Genomic DNA, 23,553 nt, shown 5'->3' with positions numbered 1-23,553 from the left:
CAGACACGACTGTACCCCAGTGCTCTGCAGGTCAGAATCACAGGCCTTTTCAACTCCCTGGACAAAGCCTGCAGCAGCAAAGGCACGGTCCAGAGGCTACACTGCTAGACTAGGAATCGGGAGACCTGGGCTCTGCTCAGGTCACTTTGCCCCTCTCTATATCCTACAGCTTCTGATACTTGACCTTCCTTGATTTCATCAGCATTACGCGGATGCTTGCCTCACCCAGTGGGTGAAAAAGTGCAAAATAAAATAATCGAATTCATGTCCTTTTTAGACGAGGATCCCTGCTAATCCCCATCCAGAGATGTGTGGGCAGGAGCCTGCGATAACACGACATCCATCTTTTTTCTCTCCTCTGAAATGCAAATGGTGTTACTGCATCCTACCTTTTCTGTAAATAATTCAGAGACGGTGCCAAGCGGCGGTCAGGGGAGAAGGCCTAACTAGCTGACATTACTCGGTACAGCAGGAATCTAAGCACTGTAAGGGTGGCTCCAGCACTCGGCTTCTGGGATCCCGTACCAAAAAGACAACGTGCCAGCTGATTTACAAAAACTAGCAGCACTTTGCCTGGAGCTACAAGAACAATCAGCATTCTGGCATCCTCTCGGGTGATCAGAGCAGAGAACCACTGTCTATATCCCGGTGTGGCATTTTCACTGACAAATTCCTTCTTCTTGACCCTTCAGCGAAGGCCAAATGCTAGATCAGTTTAATATCTGGCGTGCACCCTGGGGACACCCAGATAGAGAGTGTGCTTAGATACTATAGTGATGGGCAGTGGTATAAATCCCTAAGAGAAGCTTTTTCATCTCTGTGGTTTACCTTCCTCGCAGGGCCCTGGTAATTCTAACACCATCGCTATGGCTAATATAGGTCATCTCTTAGCAAGACTGCTCCATGATTAACTGAATCACGCTAGTGCCTAGAAGTCCCAACCAGAATCGGGAACCCACTGAGCAAGGCCCAGACAGAATCGGAGACGGTACCGATCTAAGGGTGCGTCTGCACTGCCATCTGAAGTGTGACTGCAGCACAGGTAGCCAGAGCTGCACTAGCACAGCTGAAAAAAAGCAGTTTAGATGCAGTGGAACAGCTGAAGCATGGGCTAGCAATGCAAGTACAAACTCTGGGTTCTGGGCAGCTTGTATGGTGTAGACATACCCTAAACAGACCAAGGGTGGGAAAGGAAACGGAGGCACAGACAGGGCAAATGACTTGCCTAAGGTCACACAACAGATTAATGGCAGAGGTGGGAATGGAACCCATATCTCCTGATTCCCAGTCCAGTGCCTTATCCATTGGACCATGTGACCTCTTCTGCCCTCCTCTCGCCTAATCAATACACTGCTGCCAAAGTCCTCTCTAGCCCAACCACGTCACCCCACTCCTCCAAGCCCTTGGCGGACTTTGATCTGTATCAAACAGAAGCTCCTTATCCTCACAACCAGGGACCCTGCCTATGTGTGTGCCATCGCGACACACACACACACACGCACACTCTCTCCCTGCCTGCTCCCCAACCCCCAGATGCAGAATCATGCAGCGAGTACTAAAAATGAAGGGGTGACATTTTCAAAACCAAGTAGGTCAGCGGTTCTCAACTTGGGGTTATGGGCTCTGGTGGGGTAGGGTCCGGGGTCACAGCCACCTAAATTGCTAGAAGGGAGACAGTAAAGAGCCTCTGGGAGGAAACATCTGGAGAAGTTCCCTCGCTGAGCCATTGAAACTTTAAGCCTACCGTCAAACAGACAGGAAAACCTGGTTAAAGAACCCTGCTGCCCCTCTGCTCTAGGGACACAACTAGGAGATGCGGAGCTGTTCAGCAGAGCGTGTTAATGGTATTGCAACGACTTTGCAGAGCCTTTCCAATCCGCGTTGTCTCCAAGTGTTACACTGTACATGTAGTTTAGTTCACTGGTGAATCAGTTACACAGATCCTCTTTCAAGGCAGGGCTCAGCCTTCAATACTGGGTGAAAGTTATACCCGTCAGGAGATCTCGGCTATCGGTTACGCTCTGCCATTGCTCCGTATTTCATTACGGCGCAAAGGCGGTCAAGCCATCAAGATTTGCAATGGGGCTTTTGTTATAAGGCTAATTTTGCCATTCACCAAAACATCTGATCAGTCTCAGAATGGGGAGACTGGACCTGGGGATGAGGCAGAAGCTTTCCCCAAAATTTCAAGTGACACAAATTGGGGGTTCCGGGATTATGGCGCCCTTAGAGCTGTTCAACACTGAGCCTGGTCTCTACTGACAAAAATCACCTCTCGCTGACAACAGGTGTCAGCGACGGGTGCATCTAGACATGGATTAGCTGCAAATGTAACACAAGATTTTCAGGACCGTTTCGGAAACAGCAATTAAGAGCTGGTACAGGATTCAAACGGAAGTGGGGACAGGACCTCGAGGCAGGTCCTACAAAAACAAATATCTGCCGTGTGCATTGAGCACGCTGGCTGAATGGCCCTGTGCGAGTGCAAAGCGATAGTGGTACAAGAACGAAGAATCTAAAATTCAAGAGCGACGGGTCCAAAACATAGTCCCTTGTTCTAAAGTGCACCGTGGATTGTAGCCGAGTTGCTGGGGGGGGGAAAGGGGGAGAGGGGACTCTGTCATCCTCAGGGGCAAGGCCTGGGATCATATTTTGGACCCATCACCTGCAAGTGGAGGCATGACAGGAAGGATGGTCCAGTGGTTGGGGGGGGGGGGGGAATTCTGCTCAATTCCCAGCTCTGCCACAGACTTCCTGGGTGACCTTGGGCAAGCCTCTTAAACCTCTCCGTGCCTCAGTTTCCCATCTGTACAACAGGGATAACAGCACTGTCCTGCCTCACAGGGGTGCGCAGGATAAATACATGAAAGATGGGGAGGCGCTCAGATACAACGGTGACAGGGCCAGACAAGGACCTTAGATAGACAATGTCCTTTTAACTGTGCTGTGCCATCGTCCAGGTTATGCAGGTTCTCCAAGCTGGGGAGCACCCTCCAGCCTCCTCCAACCCTTCTCACGGCTTCTGTTTCAGGGTCATTAGAAAGGAGGGATTCAACTGTAGGCGGCGCATGGCCAAGTATGCCAGTAGTGAGGGGAAGATGTGCAGTGAGGGATGTGCCAGGACTAACTCACTAGCTGGAAAGGCTAAAGTTTCACATCTCTGAAATAGAAGCCACCGCCCCCCTGCCCAGTCTTCTCTGGTAACTGTATCTGCCCTGCCCCCCCACCCCGCCCTTTCTCCCCATGCTTATATCAACAGCAATGATGGCACTTGGCAGGACAGCCCTCTGGGCCTCTGCAAAATGCGGATTCTGGATTGTCATCTTAGTGCTACCAAGGCGTTACAGTACAGCCTGGGGTACGTGTACACTGCAGACGGGGCATAATTCCAGCTTGGGCAGAAGTCCACGCGCTAGCTCTGCTCGAGCGAGGGCGGTACAAAGAGTGGCACGACAGCCCTGGGAGCAGCTTGGACTAGCCGCCCGAGTATGTACCCAGGCTCTTAGATGGCGCTGTACTCTGGCAGCTAGCCTAGGCTGCAGCGTGGACACCGCCATAGATGTAGGCGATTAAGCTCAGGCCACGGCCAACCTCCTAGAGCGAGGAGCTTAGCCACAGGCCTCCAAGAGTCATAGACCAGGAGTTCTGTTCCTGGTTTTAATACTGACTTGCCATTGGCCTAGGGCAACACCCCCCCCTCCTTTGTGCCTCCGTTTCTCATCTGTAAGGCAGGGATAGTTACTACTTACTTCAGAGAGTCCCCCCCGGGTAAGGAAAGGCTCCCTGTTCAGCACCACGCTAAGTAGATGCTTAACTCCGACAAAGCCAATGGGAATTCAGCACACGTTTAAAGTTAAGCATGTGACTAAGTGCTTGGCTGAGCAGGAACGAACTTAAGCAGATGCTTAAATGCTTTCCTGAACCAAGGCTGCTGGGAGAGGCGGTATGATTTAATTAGCCTGACATTTTCCAATGGGAGTTAAGTGCCTACTTCCTTTAGGCTCTTGGGGGAGAATCACAGCCTCGAGGTGTGTAAAGCACTCTGAAATGACCTGATGGATGAGGTTATAGAAGCAGTAGTATTAGGTTAGCTTCAATATTAAACAAGCCACTGCTGAGAACATTTTCCAGGTTCAGGCTCCTTTTCCAGACTAGAGATCTATAAGGTGTGGGTTTTACTTTGTTTCTCTAATTTGGGGGCCCAGGCTGCTTATGGCATCTATCGCCTCTAAACATTCCTGGTGAATAGCCACCAGGTGGGAGGGCTTTGACCCAGTTTCCAATCCTGCAGGAAGCGGTCATTCAGCTTGGAAATGGATCTAAACAACCACAGGTGCATTGCCGGCCTCTGCGCCACACCCTGGGGTTTCTTGGCTTACACAAGCTCTTGCATTTGGGAGGGAATGTGCGTTCGGCTGCTTGCTGGGAATTAGAGGAAATGGAACACCAGGAAACTGATTTTCAAAGTGATTCAGGAGCAATGGAGCCAGATGTTTTCACGGCAGTTGCATCTTTTCAGGCCGGGTGCATCTTTCCAATTTTAGCAATTCCCTTTTTCCTGAGGGCCTATTGGACAAGGAGCAGTGAGCAGGACTGCAAAGGACTTTATCTTTCAGTTTCTAGCAATGCCGTTTAGCTCAAAGGCTAATAATGGAGAGGGGGGAAGGGATGAGACTGGAAAGCTAGCTAGTTTGGGTAGGATTTGGTCACAATGTGGGCTAATACACACTTGCCTTTGTAGCCCAGTTCATAAGAGCCACTTGCATCTGGACTGGTGTCCAATTCGAGGGCTTTATTAACTGAAGGAAAAACTAACAGATTTCAGAGTGGACACTGCTGCACATATGTGAAAAAATATGTTTGGTGGGAGTGGGGGTGAAAGCCACTGGATCGTGCAATACGATACAAATTATTGCTGTGCAACCTGACTATATCTCGCGGGAGACGGAATTAGGATGGAGGTGCAGAAATGAGGCATTTAAAAGTCCAGCATAATAGGTATAGTAGCAAATATGCGTCTATATGGCCTAAAAACCAAGCCACTTTATTATCTCTGCCTACACATACACTCTACATTTGAACTCCGGTCTTAGATGCACAGATCCTGAGGCCACGGTGGCCATCTAGTCTGGGCTCCTGTATAGCACAGGCCAGAGAACTTCCCCAAATTAATCCCTAGAGCAGAACTTTTAGAAAAACATCCAATTTTGATTTGAAAATGGGCAGTGATGGAGAATCCCCACGACCCTCGGGAAAATGTTCCAGTGGTTAATTAGTCTCACCGTTAAAAGCGTGCATCTTATTGCCAGTCTGAATTTGTTTAGCCTCAACATCCAGCCATTGGTTTGTCAGACCTTTCTCTCCCAGATTGAAGAGCCCATTATTAAATATTTGTTCCCCCTGTTGATACTTAGAGACTCGGATCAAGTCACCCCTTCACCTTCTCTTTGTCAAGCTAAATAGATTGAGATCCTTGAGTTTATCACGATCAGGCTTAGTAACAGAAAGATCAGGAGTCTAACTTTTTATAACACACTCCATTAAGTGGATGTACACCCCCCCACCCCCACCCATTAGGCTCTCTTCTAAAGCTGTGTGAAACTTACGTAAGGAAATCCAAGTGAAGCCAATTACACATTCAAAAACCTGAATCAAGGCCATGAACCTCTGCCATGGTGCCTATATGAAAATCGTCCACTTAATAGCTTGAGGGTCAGATGGGGTAGTTGGCATTTAGTTTAAATATTTATTGGGCTCAAATTTTGTGTGTGTGTGTGTGTGTGTGTGTGTGTGTGTGAGTGTGAGTGTGAGTGTGAGTGTGAGTGTGAGTGAGAGAGAGATTGAATGTACCCAACTGGATCCCTCCACAGGCTTTGATGTCATTTAGACTACAAGCTCTTCTTGATGGGGACTGTTTCATCCTGTGTGTTTGCACAGAGTTTAGCACAATGGAGCCCTGATCTAGGCGCGACCAGAATAGAACCAACAGTGACAGAGGCTCACAAACTTTTTGGAAAACTTGGTCCAGCTGGTGAACAAACCTGGGACAGATTTATGGCTTCAGCAGTCCGTCCAACCTTGTGGGTTGGATGGCTGGACCCAAGAGCAGACGTGGGTCTTTGGGGTGTGGGTGCGGGTGCGTGCACCGCAGGCCAGTTAGAGTGTCTATGAGAACGTTAACACTCAGGAATTGCAGAATGTGAGGCAGAGATTTTCAAAGCTGTCTAGGGGATTTGGACGCTCCACTCCCATTCATTCTAAACAAGTCCCATTTGCCCAAAGCCCTTAGTCAGCTTTGAATATTGCAGCCTGCATGTTTAAATGTAACATCACCTTAATGATACGGTTTGCATTTACGTTTAATGAGGTCTAAGCCTCCCCTCCATCCATCCCTACAGAGCAGAGTGGGCCCGTTAAGTTCAGAGCAGCTGTTGGACAACTCCAGGGACTGCCCCAGCTCTTAGATTTCACCACATTTTCTGATAGAGCACATGGGATGGATTCAGGTCACCTGTCACATTCCTTCTAACTTTACCCTCCTGTTCCCAATCAACTGATTGGCTACTGGCCAAGGAGACTTAATTATGAAAGGGGAGAGAATGGGATCTTTGGAGGGATGTGGAGGAAGAATTGAAAGAATTATTGGTTCTCTGCTTAGCTAGCAGCTGGCATGGGAGAGAAGGAAGTACTCCCGTCTGTTCCCCCACCCCCTGGCAGGAGGTGGTACAGATGTATGGTCTAATTTCCCCCCTTATTAGGATAACCGAATCCTGACTTGGACGCTTTGATCAGCACATAGGCCTGTGAAATGGTGCCCATGTTTGGAAACTGGGCTCGTAAGTTTCATCAGCTGATCACATCACACAAGTCCCAGTTGTTTTCTGGAGAAAGCAAGATGGTATTCGTAGGAACTAACAGGGAATTTTAGGATTGATCACCTGCTTCCATTGCTGTGGAAATGCTATGCCATCGGCACTGCCCAGCACAAACCCACTAAGAAATTAGTTGCTTGGAATGTTTCAGGGGCGGCACCGGCAACATAGGAGCAAAGAGAATTAAGGGTGATCAGCACACCCAAAAGTCTTGCAGGATCAAGCCTGCACAAATGACTCATCTCCTAAGGGAGGAGATTGAGGTGCATGGTGGGTTGGGAATGAAAGCTCCTTTCGTAAGAGAGCAATGTGAAGAGCAGTCGGTACTGCGCAGATCTGCAGAGATTGCAAGCACAGAGCCTGCTTCCGATCTCACTTACACCAGTGGAACCCAACTGACCTCAGCAGATTCACTGCTGATTTATGCCAGAGCGACTGAGAGCAGAATCAGGCGTGTGGTCTGGATTTCCGGGCATTCCCTTACCTTCCCATTCATACTACAGTGGGCAGCAAATTCAAAGCAGGAGAAACTATGCACATACGCCTCTCTGTACCCAGAACTTTTATCTTTGACTTTCAAGTTCCTTAAACCTTCAGCCTGACAATCTCTCCCAGAGCCAACAAGGCATTGGGGCGACACCTAGCAGGCAGGGTGGTTAGACCAGAGATCCAACTATTTAGTTGTGCCCTGGGGCGCTGAAATTCTCCTCTGTCACAGATCTAGACTCAGATCAACCATTTTCAAACCCATGGGACAGGGCTCCGGGCGTCGTTACCTTTTCGTGTTGTGGATGGTGGTCCCGCCCAATACGATCCGGACCCCAGGGGTGCTGCGGTTAAGGTTATACACCGTTAACGCCTCTTCATAGGTTGCTCCTCCAATGATAAACACAATAATATCTTGAGGCCTGCAATGAAAAGGGAGCACTCTTGAAACGGAGCAGGACAAAGCATTAGACAACACAGCCTAGGGATAAATACTGCCCTGGCCAGGGACACGGATTGAGCAAGCCAGTGGATTTTCCCTATAATCGAAGGTCTGTGACGTACAAGGCCCTGGAGGGGGCAATGATGCAGTAGCACATAATGTGGCACTTAAACAAACACGTACACAATGTGCTAACGGTTCTGAAAAAGCAGTAGCACCTCGAGCGACGCCCAGGCAGGATCTGTATTCCCCCCGGGCTCCACTGTGATATATCCACCAATGTTTAATGCATGAGCATGACCCTGCTGGGGCTGTTAAATTAAAAGCAATTTAGGAGTCAAATGAGGGCAGCGACCCGTCTTGGTTTTGGCTCGAATCAGCTGCAGTCTTTCTGGCTCATTACAGAATTGGTGGGATTAAGCCTAGTTCACCTCGGAGATGATAATCCCTAAGGAGCCTAGGAGCACAGGATTTTGCAGGGAAGTCGCAGGGCTGGGCTGCCTTCACCTGGGTACATGCAGAGACAGACACGTGGCCCTGAATATTTTGACTTCCCCAAGAAAGCCGGCACCTCAATCTCTTCCTCCTCACACCCCCCTACCCCATTTCTCACCCCCCCCCCCAGTCACCCAGCTGGCTCAGAGGTACAAGAAGTTGGCCCTGGCTCATGAGCCACCTTTGCTGTCGTATAAAAGATCTGTGAACCCCGGAGTGCACTGCACGGGTTCCACAGGATACGGTGCTATGCATCCTCTCGGGCGACTCCAATAACGTCCCTTGCGGAGTCCGAACGTGTCTCTCGACAGGGCAGCTAAGTCTTGACACAACCTCCTGGTTCCCTTGCTGCTGTGCTCTCTAACCCCTCAACCTGGATCTCTGTTCTGCAGCCAGGTATTCTCTTAGACTACAGCTGCTTGCTTCAACAGTCGGAATAGCAGCAATTCGTCTGCGTGGGCCACGCAAGCTCCTGGTCAGAAGCAAGGCCCAAACTGTCAGAAAGTAGTTTTGAGTATAAGGTGCCCAGAATCTGGCAACTCAAGCCAGCTTTTAGAAGTTCTTGGAAGCTGCGGGTAGTTGGCCCATCTGAAAATCAGATCCTGGGTGCCAAAACTTTAGGTGCCTAATATTACAGGGCACTTGGGAAAACATGGTTCTCCGAGTTACGTTAAACAGAGAAATTGCTTCCTGAGGCATTCAACCGACTTCAACTCAAGTTTCATCTGCAGTCAGTGTATAATCTCCTCTTGCTGTTCTTTGGAACAGCTGATAGTGGCTTAGCTTCAGCTGTGTAGCTTTCCCAAAAGGACAGGGTTTTTAAACAGAGAGGAGTCCCTTGTAGAAAAGGCCTGAAAAGGTACATGAACACGCCAGCCTGGCTGTTCCACACTTGAGCTCTGCAGACGCAACGGTGCGATTTATCATGCAGATGTTTTGGGCCGTCAGTCGGGAGCAGTTCTACGGTGGGAGAACTCTCAGGATTTCAGCAGCACAGCGTACGGGGCATTCACAACATTCCCAGCGAGCCAGGATTCTGTGCAGCGATCGCTCCCCGAAGAGTCACAGAGTCCCTTGAACAAAAGCAAGCTGTGAAATCTTCTGCACTGCAGCCGTAAGATAAGCAGGTTATATACAGCGACTGCATGTTCAGACTGTGCAGGTTCAGATGTTTCACTACAGCAGATGACAAAATTTCTACGCACGAGCAAGGATGCGAGTCACTGAGCCAGCCCTGGAGGATGGAGACTGCTGTGCCATGGCTTTTAGCTGGGTTCAGACATGCCTCTTTGGAAACTGCATGCAAATTTGCCCAGCTCTTTTGGGGATGGAGGAGGGGGAAATCGAATAAACCATAGTCTGCTGTATTGGAGAGTAATTCTGAATCCCTCTTCAAGACCCAGTTCTGCTGTGATGCCTAGAAAGAGGGGCCAGTGGCACCAGTTGACAATGTACTTTATAATAATTGAAAGAGGGGTGTGGGGGGGCGGGGCGCGTGGGACTGCAAGGTTAATAGATAAAATCCCTACTTTATTAGAGAGAGTTGGAAGTGTGGTTGCAGGATACAGCACACTGGGAGTCAGGACTTCGGGCTCTATTCCCAGGTCTGCTAGCGGCCTGCTGTGTTACTCCCGGGCTCTTTTGGGAAGTAGGTACAACACCGATCTGCTATGCGGGTCACAGTGGTGATGTCTCACAAATCCCAACCAGCCAATTACATCTGTTAAATTGAACTAGTGACTGTAACTGGATCAGTAAAGCAACAGGCAAACAAAATAAGCAATTTAGCAGAGGGCGACAGTCCCTTCATTACAAGCGCCACCCACCCCCACTTCATCCACGGGGTCGGGCTCCAAGCAGCTCCAGCTCACAAGGCCTAAGGGATTTACGTCCCCAAATCCCCAACTACCTCCCTTTGGCTCCTTCAGAACGCCCAGCCTGAAACTCGGTATCCCAGCATGCTCCAGATTTGCTTAGTCACCGCACAGTCACCCTTGTTTCCAAGGCTCCATGCACCACCACCATAAAGTGCTTTGAGATCCGCAGATCCCGGGAGGTACAGCAGCCCCAGGCAGGCAGCGAGCCTGCCTTAGCAGTCAGGGCTACGTTACTGTGCAGGAAGTCGATCCCAATGCACGAGGCCGAGAACGCACACTATCAGCCTAGTGGCTCCGGCACAGCAGGGCACTGCATTTGCTGGAGGGAGCAGCGGGGGGCTTACTGCCCAGATGAAGCCCCAGACAGAGGGGTCTGGCATTGGCTGTTCTTGTCCCTGGGTCCAGAGACAATCAGATCTTGGCCGCTTCCAATGGTGCTAAACAGATTTTTTTTAAAAAACCACCCCAGCAAAGGAGGCACCCAGAATGCATATGAAAGTATCAACGCAGCTCATCCTGACATCACTCCTCCGCCCATGCTACCCCTGCAGTAGCTGCAGTGAAAGCACTAGCGGTCTTACAAATACATCGGGGAGGTCTAGTCATACTTAACATCATGGCCCAGAAGAGGCAGATCAGAGTCAGGCTGCTTAGCTCTGCAGTTGATACCAACTTGGGAGGAGAGGTGAGGACTGAATTACTTTGACGGTGTCAACCCTCTTTCAAACCCTCTACTGCTCCCCCTTCTCTATCGCAACGAACCTAAGCTGATTGAAAGTGAATACCTGGCCCGTCCGAGTCAACCCCCACCTACCTATCATCTCTCATTTGCTATGGTGCCGGCCTCTACTGCCCACTTGTTAAATTTTCACACAAGCGAGGAGGGAGCTCCCCCTAAACATCTGCCTTCAAATCCCTCCTTCTACAACCTCTCTGCCCTGGGGCCTGCTAAAACCTTCACAACAGTTCGGCTGCTGGTGTGCTGAGACCGCTGCCTATTGTCACAGACTAAGATTGTCTCATTGGTTAGTTGTACTCCCCGGTCTGTGGGTCTCCACCCATTTGCGGAGAAGAAAGGACCTTACCCATTCTATGGAAACCTGGTCTGACCAGGTTTCCAAACATGGAGATATTCTTATTCTGAACAGGGCAAATCCTCATTTGAGTGGAGTCCAGGTCACAGAAGCCACCGCAACTGGCACCCCATAGCGCAGCTCTAGCTAACACAGTAAGCTGACCAGCCATTGTCAGACAAAAGTGTGGCAGAATCGAGCCTGACAAGCATTTTAAGAGGAAAGATGATCTTGTGCGTAAGCTGCTGGGCTGGGACACGTGGGATCGCAGCCCTGCTACAGACGCTCTCTGACCTTGGGCAAGTCACTTCATCTCTCTCTGACTCAGTTCCCCACCTGTAAAACAGGGATAATCATCCTTCCTTTCTCCCACCCTGTGTGTCTTGTCTATTTAGACTGTGAGCCCTTCGGGGAACAGACCGTCTCGGACTACATGCATGTACAGCGTTTAACACAATGGGGCCCTGATCTCAGCTAGAGCGTCTATGAGCTACTGTAATACAAACAATGAGCTTTTGGAGAGCTGTAGCTAGCATGACTCAAGCAGTAGTGTCGATGGGCCTGCATTTGTATGGTAAATAGGAGGAGAATTACATTTAAAACAGCAGGAGAAGGAGAGCTGGAAGTGAAAGATTACGTGGAATCGCTTGGAACCCTGCTCGATGCTTTACACAGATTCCCCTCCACCCCTTGCTGCTAATTTGGACCAGAAGCTTCTCCTCCCCCACAAGAGCATAATATTTATTACGGAAAGACTCGTCCACTCACACAGAGAGGCCTTTAGAAATTCTTTGCCGTTCAAGCGGTTGCCTCCCTTTGATGGTGAAATCCAAAGCGTTTCATCCTGCCCTTTAGCTGAACTCGCGTCAATCACTGTAACGCCGTCCGCTGAAACCACAAGCAGCAACACAGTCTAGTCCCGTTTGCCCTGGGCTGGGTTTTACGGGATTCCCTGACATGTATTATCAATGTTGTCAAGTTTATAATAAGTTTAAGGTGGCTCCTCTCTCAGTTCCTTTGGAACGTTTCAGGATAGATTTTAAGGCCTGATTAATTTTCCATCAATCTATCTAAAGTACGTCTGTGGCCCCCATGACCCTGGAACCTAAGTACCTCACAATCTAAGATATTTATCCTCTATGGGAGAGCTGGACTGCGATCCCCGTGGTACAGACAGAGTGAGCTGTGTTTATAATTCCTGCACTAGGTCTGATTGAGTGCATGGACCGCCGGGGCTCGCCGCTCAAGTACATCGCTAGGTTCTCGGATGGGACTGGACTTGGGGTGGCTAGCTTGTCCCGCCACCCCACCGACACGTCTATTTTCAGTGTGCTAACTTGATCAGAGCTAGCATGCGTATGTCTCCTTGGGCCAGGAATCACCCCCAGCTTGAAGTGTAGACGTACCCTAAGCAACTTGCCCCAGGTCAGACAGGAGCAGAGAACTGAATGCAACCACCGGGCCATCTGTACACTGAGCCCTGGATTTCCAGTGCTCCAGCACCTTAAACTCACTGGCGTACATTCTCCCCCATCAGTGCCTGCAGCCAGACCATCTAGTGCTCTGAGCCAGCCTCATGAGGCGAGGTGGGCCTGGAACCGGAGATTGGTGCATGAATCTCCAGGGGGCGCTCCGCCCCGAGCCAGTGCTGCTGAACCTCATGCCACAGTGGCACTGGGGGAAAAATACACTGCCACCCTCTGACCTCATCTTGCATTTCTGCTGCCTTCATCCCCATCCTGGGACAATCAGATGCCTTTCCCTTTCCAGCAGCCCCTCCCACAAGCCCCAAAATCCACTGCTGGATTTTTCAAGGAGCATCTGGCATGAGGCAGAGATTTCCTGGCACGTAGACAAACAATTCATCTCTGGTGCCCATAATTCTTTTCTCACTCAGAAATAAAGTGGTTAATGGCCCTGGCTGTCAGGCTGGAATTTGGACGCCTTTCCGGTCTGAAATATGTTTTCACTTGTATCAGCTGGATCGCGACGCCCTATGGTGGGGCTAAGGAAGGAAGCGAAAGCCGTGCAGGGTGTACCTCCTAGAGCCAGAGAAATTAACGAGCACGTCCTCCCCTCCCACTGAACCTCGGTCCCGAAGTCTGTGTCCCTTCTGCTCTAAAGCAGTTTGCAGTTTTAATTTAACCCAGCCTGCCCTGCAACAGCCACCCGATTTGTTGAAAAAGTATTAGCTCGCAAAATGTGGCAGCTGCTGATAAAAGCTGGCAGGATCCAGCGTGTGAGGGGAGTGATGATCGTTGCAACACTCTGCATGTAAAGTGCCTTCCCCAGAGGGCCGCCGAGCGCTTCACTGTGCCAACCCACCAGAGCTCATCACCAGGGAGTGAACCTAGGGTATTCAGCATCAGAGGCACAGGTGTCTACTATTGGAGCCAAAGGAATAACTCTAAGCTTGCAGCAATGGCAGGCTCGTATCCTCTAAGCAAATCGTTCATTAGAAGTGGCTTGAACACCCTGAACCAGTATATTATAGAAGCAGAAACTCTGATTTACAGATAACCCCTCCATACTTTAGTTTCCCTAAGTAACTGGCCAAAGAGCTGGGAATAGAAACCAGGTCTCCAGCCTCCCAATCCTGTGCCTTAAACCACAAGGCCATGACTTCCTCTCAGATGTCATTAAATCATTGGAACCTATACCTCCCTTTAATGGCCATATTGACAATGGACCTGCTCAGCCCTAAAAGGGCAGACGCATTCTTTTTCTGTTAGGACTACTAGCCAGCTTACTAGCCACACTGGGCAAGGTCAGATTCTCACCAGAAATAACAACAACCAACTCAGGAGGGCGTTAGCCATTGGGCTCTTTTTGGTTCTCTCCAAATAAGGCCCCGATGCCTTGGAATGGGGTTAGAGCGCACGGTGACTTCAGCAGATGAACACCCTGGAGGCATGGTCTACACATCTCATCCAGGCTCTCTAGAAGCTCCTGAGTGCAGTACAGCCTAGCACGTGGCCTAGCAAATACCAGGCTGACAAAGAACAGAGCAGGTCATTTCAAGCCTTCACCCTGCTCAGCCACTCCAGCAGGCCACAGAGAAGCTGTGTGATCAAGAGAGCGCTCGAGACATTTCCCTGGCAGTTCCAAGGACTCTTGTTCTCTTAGTGCCAAGGCAGAGGTGGGCAGCCGGAGAGGGAGGGAGTGCAGCTGGGTTTATCCGTCCCTCTGTGTGTGGCACCAGTCTGTCCCCATTCCCCTTCATGACTGCACCATCCTGGGAAGAGCGGTACTAAATTCTAACTCTTCCAGCAAGCCCTGACTCCACTGGCCAGAGATCTGACCTGTCAGTAGCTGCACAAAAAGCTGGAATAATCACACTTTACACTTGCAATGCTAGCGGCTCTCAAGGGAGGCTCTCAAATATTGCAGTGAAGCCTCGCAACCACCTTGTGAGCTAGGCCAGGCATTATCCCCAATCTACAGGCAGGGAAATCATAGACGATCAGGGTTGGAAGGGACCTCAGGACGTCATCTAGTCCAACCCCCTGCTCAAAGCAGGGCCAACCCCAACGAAATCATCCCAGCCAGGGCTTTATCAAGCCGGGCCTTAAAAACCTCTAAGGATGGAGATTCCACCACCTCCCTAGGTAACCCATTCCAGTGCTTCACCACCCTTCTAGCGAAATAGTGTTTCCTGATATCCAACCTAGACCTCCCGCACTGCAACTTGAGATCATTGCTCCTTGTTCTGTCATCTGCCACCACTGAGAACAGCCGAGCTCCATCCTCTTTGGAACCCCCCTTTGGGTAATTGAAGACTGCTATCAAATCCCCCCCCTCTTCTCTTCTGCAGAGTAAATAAGCCCAGTTCCCTCAGCCTCTCCTTATAAATCATGTGCCCCAGCCCCCTAATCATTTTCATTGCCCTCTGCTGGACTCTCTCCAATTTGTCCACATCCTTTCTGTAGTGGGGGGCCCAAAACTGGACGCAATACTCCAGATGTGGCCTCACCACTGCTGAATACAGGGGAATAATCACTTCCCTCGATCTGCTGGCAATGCTCCTACAATACAGCCCAATATGCCGTTGGCCTTCTTGGCAACGAGGGCACACTGCTGACTCATATCCAGCTTCTCGTCCACTGTAATCCCCAGATCCTTTTCTGCAGAACTGCCACTTAGCCAGTCGGTCCCAGCCTGCAGCAGTGCGTGGGATTCTTCCGTCCTAAGTGCAGGACTCTGCACTTGTCCTTGTTGAACCTGATCAGATTTGTTTTAGCCCAATCCTCCAATTTGTCTAGGTCACTCTAGACCCTATCCCTACCCTCCAACTTATCTACTTCTCCCCCGCAGCTTAGTGTCATCTGCAAACTTGCTGAGGGTGCAATCCATCCCATCATCCAGATCATTAATGAAGATGTTGAACAAAACCGGCCCCAGGACAGACCCCTGGGGCACGCCGCTTGATACCGGCTGCCAACTAGACATCGAACCGTTGATCACTACCTGTTGAGCCCAACGATCTAGCCAGCTTTCTATCCACCTTATAGTCCATTCATCCAATCCATACTTCTTTAACTTGCTGGCAAGAATATTCTGGGAGACCGAATCAAAAGCTTTGCTAAAGTCAAGATATATCACGTCCACCGCTTTCCCCATATCCAGTTATCTCGTCATAGAAGGCAATCCAAGGGCAAGTCATGCCTGACCACCCTTGGTCAAATTGAGACACCGAGATGTTAAGCGACTTGCCTATGGTCAAACAGCAAACCAGTGGCAGAGCTGGGAAATAGAGACCAAGTTTCAGTTCCCTGCTTCGCCTCTAGAGAGTGCTGCTGTCTCAAGGCAACTGGAAGGAATCAAACTGACAAACAGGCGAATACTCTTAAAGCAGAGCTACACGGCAATTCCATGCATGTGGCTGTCTGAAGGCAAAGGGAAAAATATGGGGGGAGATTTCCAGAAACGCTCAGCAATGGACTAACTCTGCTGTTATTACTTTTACCGTCGATAGGCCAAGACCGAGTGCTATGGAGTCCCCTCCACATCATAGAGTTGTCATTAAACAAAACATCACAATGTTTCCTGAACGTATGGACACGGGTATTATCGATCCCTTATTTACCCCAAAGGGGTTCTCCTGTCCCCAGCCCGCCCCCTCCGTACCTGTCCCGGAGCGTGCTGGGACCCAGGTAGGGGTACTGGCCATCCTTAAGTTTTCCTTTGATGAGCTGATCTAGAGTCTCGTGCAGGAAGGGCTGATGCTGCGTATACACGTTCTCAACGCCCTGCGATACAGAGGGAAAGTGCTTTTAATTCAGATGCCACAAGGCAGGAAGCGGAGAGAGTGGGCCAGCGAAACCACGATCCAGAACCAACAGCAGCCAACGGACGCAGTGACTGTTGGTCCAGACCAACTGCCTCGTGCCCTCGCAGTGCGCTGAGCGCACAAATACTTCAACCTCTGAAAGCCAGGAAAGAAGGTGTACACCGGCCCCACCCTGCAACCTTAGCTCCATGCCCAGAGCTGGCAAGAGCCACTGGAGATTGCTTATTAAAGGGCAGCCCTGGCTGAAATATACACAAGCCGACTAAAGGTGCCACTGCAGGTGGTGCATGGTGCCCCCGGCATTGCCCTCTCATCGACCTGCATGCACTCCATCAGTCCTGTGCTGTGTTAGGGACAGCTCTCGAGTGGTGCTGGCTCTCATGCGACGGCCACACGGCAGTGCTACGTGGAACCCCTGGGTCCCCTGCATGCTCCCTGTCCTTGTCTGGGCTTTGCCAGGGACCACGTGGCAGAGCTCTTAATACCTTCAGTCCTTTGAGGAACTGCTTGGTGATGGCGACAGCATCCTTGGGGCTGAAGAGATCGCTGCCCCGGACCCGCTTCCCACCGTATTCCACAACCGCTGACACCAGCTGTCCAGAGAGAGAGAGGGGAGACCGGCGACCAATTCACATGGGGAACTAGCTTCAGGAAGGCTTATGGGGATTTAACATTGATGAAGGTGCTGAAGCGATGCCCAAGAAGCTAAAAGGGACTCCAGCTAGCCCCAACCCGACACACGCCATGGAGAGGTGCAGGGCAAGTGTCTCCCGTATGCTCCCAGCAACGTACCCCTGGCCCTACCTTGGTGGGGTGCCTTCAAAGGGTTAAGAAGGGAGTTTAATCTCCATGGTCTATTCAAGCCACAACTTCTCTGCCAAATGGGGACCCACCCCCAACCAAGCCTCTCTCGATGTTGGGTCTGAGACCAGTAGAAATTACAAGCAGAAAGCCACAGCAGAGAACCAAATAGGCCATGGGGCCAGAACTCCTAAGTGGGTTAGCAAATCCAGCTTACCCACGTGAGAGTTCGTACAGCGCCTCGCACAACGGAGCCCAGGCATGGATCAGGGCCCCAGGCACTACTGTAATAAATACGAACAGCAGGGATAGGGATTTTGAGTTGGGTTTGAATTGTTCAAAATGAGTGATTTACTTGGGAGGTGGGAGTCGAGGGAGGACCTGGGACATGGGCTTAGGAGGATGCCGCCAGTCTATAGCTCCATTCTCACAGCTGCTCTCAAAGCGCTTTGCAGACATCAACTAAGGCCGTTGGGGGCATTTCAAAAGGCAATACCAGGATTGTCCTTCAGAAATTTCCATCTAATTATAAGGCTCTCGTCACCCCAGCATCTGATCACCCATCTGAGCCAGGGTAAGAGTCGCCTCGGGCGGGGAGAAGTCAGCAGTATCCAGAGAGATGGGGACAAACTCCAGAAGCAGAGACGTTCTCCCAGATCATTAACTGTATATTTTATAGTAATGTCCAGACCAGGGCCCCGTTGTGCTAGGTGCTGTACAATTTGCGAGGCGGATACGGTGCCTGCCCCAGGAAAGCTCACAAGTAACACGAAGGATGGAGGAGAGGTACGCAGACAACATCCCATAGTAATTCAGATATTAGCTCCCACCCGGGGACAGATCCATTGACTCCAATGAAGCTATGACAATTTATACTAGCTGAGGATATGCCCCCCCCTCCTCCCCCGGTGTTTTCCTATCTGCTGCCTATTTAACCCATCCTTCCAGAACTGGGACAACAGCTGCAACTACCTTCCGATACTTCTCTGAAACCCCTTTGTTCTTGAGGTCCATCATCAGGCCGGGCAGGCTGTTGCTGCTGTGTCGCTCATAGTGCAGGGCGTAGAGCATCACCAGCCGCGTGGCATCGAACTCGGTCACCTTGGGATTCTGCAGGAGCCGCCGCACGTTCTGCAATGATCGAAGGGGGCCCCCCCAAACACAGCATTCAAGGGCTGGGTTGTTTTTTGGCCCTGCGCATTAGACCTGCATTTCTAGAGCAATTGGGTAAATCACGTCTCAAACCTGCTGCGTAGGGACAACAGAGCCGCATGTGTAGAAAGCAAAGTCTCAGGCAATCTTTGGGCAGGAGGAAGCATGCAGGGGGGAGAGGAGGAGAAAGTGAGAGCGCATCAGAAGTACGCGATGGGAAGAGAAGAGAGGGAGGAAATGAAGCACCAAAGGAAAGATGGTTTTTGCACCAGAGGCAACAAAAACGTACTGCCATCACGTTTCCAACATTACGTTCCCAGGCAATCCATCGCTTTAGCTGCTACAGGGACATGATATTGCAAACAGAACGGGATGTGTCCACTAGGGAGTCTGCCTATTAAGAGCTTGTCTACACTACAAAATGAAGTCAACCTAACTTGCGTCAGCAGAAGGCCATGGCAGTAATGACATTGCGTGTGTGTGTGTGTGTGTGTGTGTGTGTGTGTGTGTGTGTGTGTGCGCGCGCTCCTTGTGCCGGTGTTGCGCGGCCTCACCAGGAGCGCTAGTATCGATTGTACTGTCAGCGTGGGGCATTGTGGGAAGGCTCCTGAAGGCCAGTAACAGTTGATGTAAGCAACACAGCATCTGCACTGATACGGCACTGTCCTGAGTACATCGACCGTGACTCCACGCCGCTTGTGGAGGTGGGATTATTAAATCACTGTAGCTGGGCAGTCACGTTGGCGGGAGTGAAATTGAAGTGCAGACACTTCCATAGTTAGGTTGATGTAAGATGCCTTGCGTCATCCTAACTCCGTAGTGTAGGCCAGGCTTAAGATGTGGTCCACGTTATAAAGAATTTCAGTACCCCTGCTGTATCCCACTAGTTCAGTGGCCCCCAAACTGTGGGGCATTCCCCCCTACAGGGACACAGCAGGGCCTGGGCCAGCCCCCATGGGAGGGTGGGGCATGCCACCCAGCCCCGCTCTGCCCCCAGCTCTGCTCCGGCCCCACCCCTGGCCCTGCCCCAGCCGCAGCTCCAGCCTCAGGCCCCACTCCCGGCCACGACTGCGGCTCTGCTCCCAGCTGTGGTCCTGGCTCTGCTCCCAGATCCCAACCGTGGCTCCCAGGGGGCCCAGACAGATTCCATTATGGGTAAAAGGGGGGGGGGGGGGACGATTGCATTAGCTGTCTAGGGGGTTGAGATGGGCAATTATATTCTGTGCAAATTGGCCTTTGACCAGGATCTACCAGCCCAATGTTATTCCTTCCCATTACAAGAAACAGCGCCGTTACTTCTCTCCTCCGCCCCAACATAAATCCCCCCCCCCCCCCCCATCAGTGTGCACTTGCTGTCGGACTCTGCAAAGTTGTACAGTCGAGATAATGGTGCAAACAGCGCAGCCCAGTTGGCAGAAGCTTAAGGGAGCATGGGGACGAATAAACCTCTTAACGCTCTCCTTTGTGCCGGATGCCAGAGAACAGGCGTCAAGGACTGAACGAGCCTGCAGTCCTCCTGTTAGGGGCTGATAGCTGCTGGAGGATCCTCCAGACGCTACAAATCTGCCACAGGTTCAAAAGAAAAGCCAGCCTGTGTCAGCTCAAAGGCACAGAAACGAAGGAGGCTCCGTCTTTGTGATGAACTAGAGAACGTGGTCTCACCTCCTAAAGGGAAAGGCCAGACCTCCGAGTGTTCTAGCCCTTGCTAAGGCGCTATGGGATATCCCCCAGAATGCACTAGCGCAGACACAGTCAGGCAAAGCGGAAGCACAAATCTGGTTGAGTCGAATTGCGAACGGGTTCCCGTCTTCGGACACAAGTTGCTGTAACTGGATTAGGTGGCAGCCATGAAAACGTAGGGGGAAATCCTGGCTCCACTGAAGTCAACAGCAAAACTGCGGTTCATGTCAATGGGCTTTCACCCACAGCATGGATCCTGCAGGGATGTTTGCTTGCGGATTTTGGATCCCTGGCTGGGTGCGTAGTGACAACGTCCATGTAAGAAAGTGGGCAGCAGATGAAACAGAAAAGCAGTTGTCCACACAGGAGAAAATGGGATTCAAAAGCTTCCAGGCAGTCGTCTCTTCAAAGACTCATATACAATGTCACACTTACTAAGAGACCAGGACAGGAATAACCGAAACGTACTGTACTCCAGGGGCCTAGGGCACAAGTGAAATTATCCATTGCTGAAGTGACATTAGAGGGAGAACAATTCCTTCTTTCTTTGGTGCACTGGGTTATTCTTCATTGTTTCTGTGGCCTTTCCCCTACGCTACCAGTAGGAGACTGTGACAGAGAACAGCCTGGGGCAACGCAGCTAAAGATATACCGATCACAGGCATTTCCATGTTAAAAAAAAAAGCCAACTGAATGGTTTGCACGTATTTATTTTCTAGCAGCTCCACAAAGGTCCAGTCAGGCACTGGCTGTACCATAGTCTCCTTTAGCCAAGTGGCCGCAGCACACTCCAGGAGAGCTTGTACAGTGGAAGTTGGAGCAATACTCCAAAAGGTTTCTCAGGTGTGCAGTTCATAATGCAGCTGCCCCATTGCTCGTAAAGGTGCATCTCGGTCGTTCCAGGATTAGGGCCAAGGGGGATTCCATTAATGGTAGAACATTAAGAGGTGAGACCTATATTTTCACGAGTGGGCCTTGATTCCAAGTGCCACCTAGGCATAGATTTTTCAAAGGCGCCAAGAGCCTGCAGCTCCGGTTGGCTTCCATTGGAACTGCTCAGCCCTGGGATACAAATGGCTCTATCCGTCTGAAGATGGGCACCCAAACACTGAAGCATCCTTGATTAGAGGCCACTTCAAAAAAAATCACAGCAGATCTTCCAAAGAGTGCATCTGTTGTCAGAAAACACGGCACGTTCTTTGTGTGCGCTCGGGCCCTAAGTTCTCAGTTACAATAAAGCCCGTTTACACCACTCTGACTGCATCAAGCGTTCTCAGGGTGGGAGCACCTCACCCTTTGCACTCACCTTGAATCCCTTTCATACTATGTAAGTGAAACCCATTTATTCATGTTGGGATATTGGTGACATCATAGCAGAATTTTCAGAAGCTTTCTCAACCTGTTGCTGGCTTCAAAACACTCCCAGCGTGATCTGCCCGCACACCACCTATCCACCTCCTCGCTGGTCGTCCCACCACCATTCCTTCCATGCTAACTTTCTTGAGGTTATTTCCATTTCTAGGCCTGATGTGACCAAAGTACACTAGTTTGCGCCTGTTCATTTCCAACAGCAGGATCAGCGTCTCTCCAATAATGCTTCTAACAAGCTTTCATCTTGTTCTGAGTCCAGAAGATAGGCACAAGATACCACATCTCAACGGTTTACATTTCTTCTTGCCAGCAGCATTAATTCCCTCATAATCCCTTCACACTGCCATGGCAGTATAAATGGATTTGAGTGCAAGTCCTTGTCTACACACAAAACATTATGCCATTTTAACTGTACCAGTATAGTTAAAACAGTATATTCCCCTAGCGGGGCCCAGTTACACCAATATAAATGTGCTTATACCAGTACAGCTTATTCTCACATGGGAATGAAAACCAGTTATCCTGCTATAAGGCATTTTTATTGTGGAGCTCTTTGCCAGAGGATGTTGTGAAGGCCAAGACACTAACAGGGTTCAAAAAAGAACTCGATACATTCATGGAGGATAGGTCCATCAATGGCTATTAGCCAGGATGGGCAGGGACAGTGTCCCTAGCTTCTGTTTGCCAGAAGCTGGGAATGGGTGACGGGATGGATCACTTGATGATCACCTGTTCTGTTCATTCCCTCTGGGGCACCTGGCATTGGCCACTGTGGGAAGACAGGATATTGGGCTAGATGGACCTTTAGTCTGATCCAGTATGGTTGCTATTATGTTCTTATACCTGTGTACCTACATCCACAGTAAGGGCTGTGGCAGTATAACTATCTTGGGGGGAGAGGGGGAAACAACTGTACACACACTTCTAACCGACGTAGTTACGCTGATACAAAAACTGTGTGTAGAAAAGACAGAGGCGAGAACTGGGCTCTTAGCATCTGTGTTTTCCAGCCCCATCATTACTACCTAACAAGTTCTTACTCCCATTTCCCCTGCAAGGGCTGATACAGCTACAAGAGCGGAAGATGGAGTCTCTTCTGCCTCCTCCATCATGGAGCGCATCACCAGTTAACAGGATTTATTTTGCATTTTTTGTTAGCACTACGTGCTAGGCACTTTGCAGAATCTCTGTTACTGCTGATGTGAGAGGCTGAAAGATGGCAGCAGGTGCATGTGGTGCTGGCAAGGAGAATTCAAACACTGATTTATAAACAGCTTCTAGATCACGTTTGCTCCAGGAGACAGCATAAGCCAAGGACTCCAAGGGGGTGTTTTAGCAAGTCCCTTTTATGGCTAAGACGCCACATTAGTACATCCTTATCAGAACACAGCAAATGAACACAAATCAACCAGATTCACAGCTGGCATAAATCTGCATTGACTTCAACCGCATGATGCTGATTTACGCCAGCCAACACGGCTATGCTGGGCTCTGTACGTGCACATCCGAGGGTCTGGCCTACAGATTAGACTATCTGGACAGCTAATATCACATAGCCACCCTCTTGGAGCACTGACCACCACAGATTAGAAAGAAATGCCTTTCAAATTCTTTGCAAATGCTGATCGCTAACGTAATACTTTCCTACTGTGTGACAGCATTTATCACACTATAGAGCTTTCCTTTTAGTGAAATCTCTTTTTGAAAGTCACATTTTCGGTACATAGATCAGCAGCATTTTAAAAACGATAAATACGGAGTCTGTGGCTGCATTCTTTGTGTGTCATAACACAGTCACCCTCAGGAAAAAAACAAGCCAGCAGCATTGTTTAGTCAACAGCCTCAACAGATCATTATTGACGTACTGTCAGATTCTGGGGCAGGTCATGGAATTCCATGAGCCATCAAGGGGTCAGAGCATCAGTCTACACACTCAGCTGTCAAACAGAAGTCCCTTTTCAAGGCTTTCTGAGCCTTTTTGCCAAAGAAATCCTTTATTTAAGCAGCTCCATAC

At 50.1% G+C, this 23,553-nt stretch overlaps 1 protein-coding gene across 1 annotated transcript in view; it reads right to left on the bottom strand.

The window, feature by feature from the left end:
* Nucleotides 1–23,553, bottom strand: part of VPS45 (vacuolar protein sorting 45 homolog) — a 52,461-nt gene that overhangs the window by 14,157 nt on the left and 14,751 nt on the right. The window contains exons 11-14 of the mRNA XM_065420020.1: nt 18,309–18,467; nt 17,021–17,128; nt 16,373–16,494; nt 7,649–7,780 (exon numbers count right to left, since the gene is read on the bottom strand). Coding sequence (XP_065276092.1) covers nt 7,649–7,780; nt 16,373–16,494; nt 17,021–17,128; nt 18,309–18,467 — 521 coding nt within the window. The remainder of the gene's footprint in view (nt 1–7,648; nt 7,781–16,372; nt 16,495–17,020; nt 17,129–18,308; nt 18,468–23,553) is intronic.

This window comes from Emys orbicularis, chromosome 20, assembly GCF_028017835.1.
Source record: "Emys orbicularis isolate rEmyOrb1 chromosome 20, rEmyOrb1.hap1, whole genome shotgun sequence".
In the NCBI taxonomy this organism is placed as follows: Eukaryota; Metazoa; Chordata; order Testudines; family Emydidae; genus Emys; species Emys orbicularis.
This window is presented reverse-complemented; position numbering and strand designations above follow the sequence as displayed.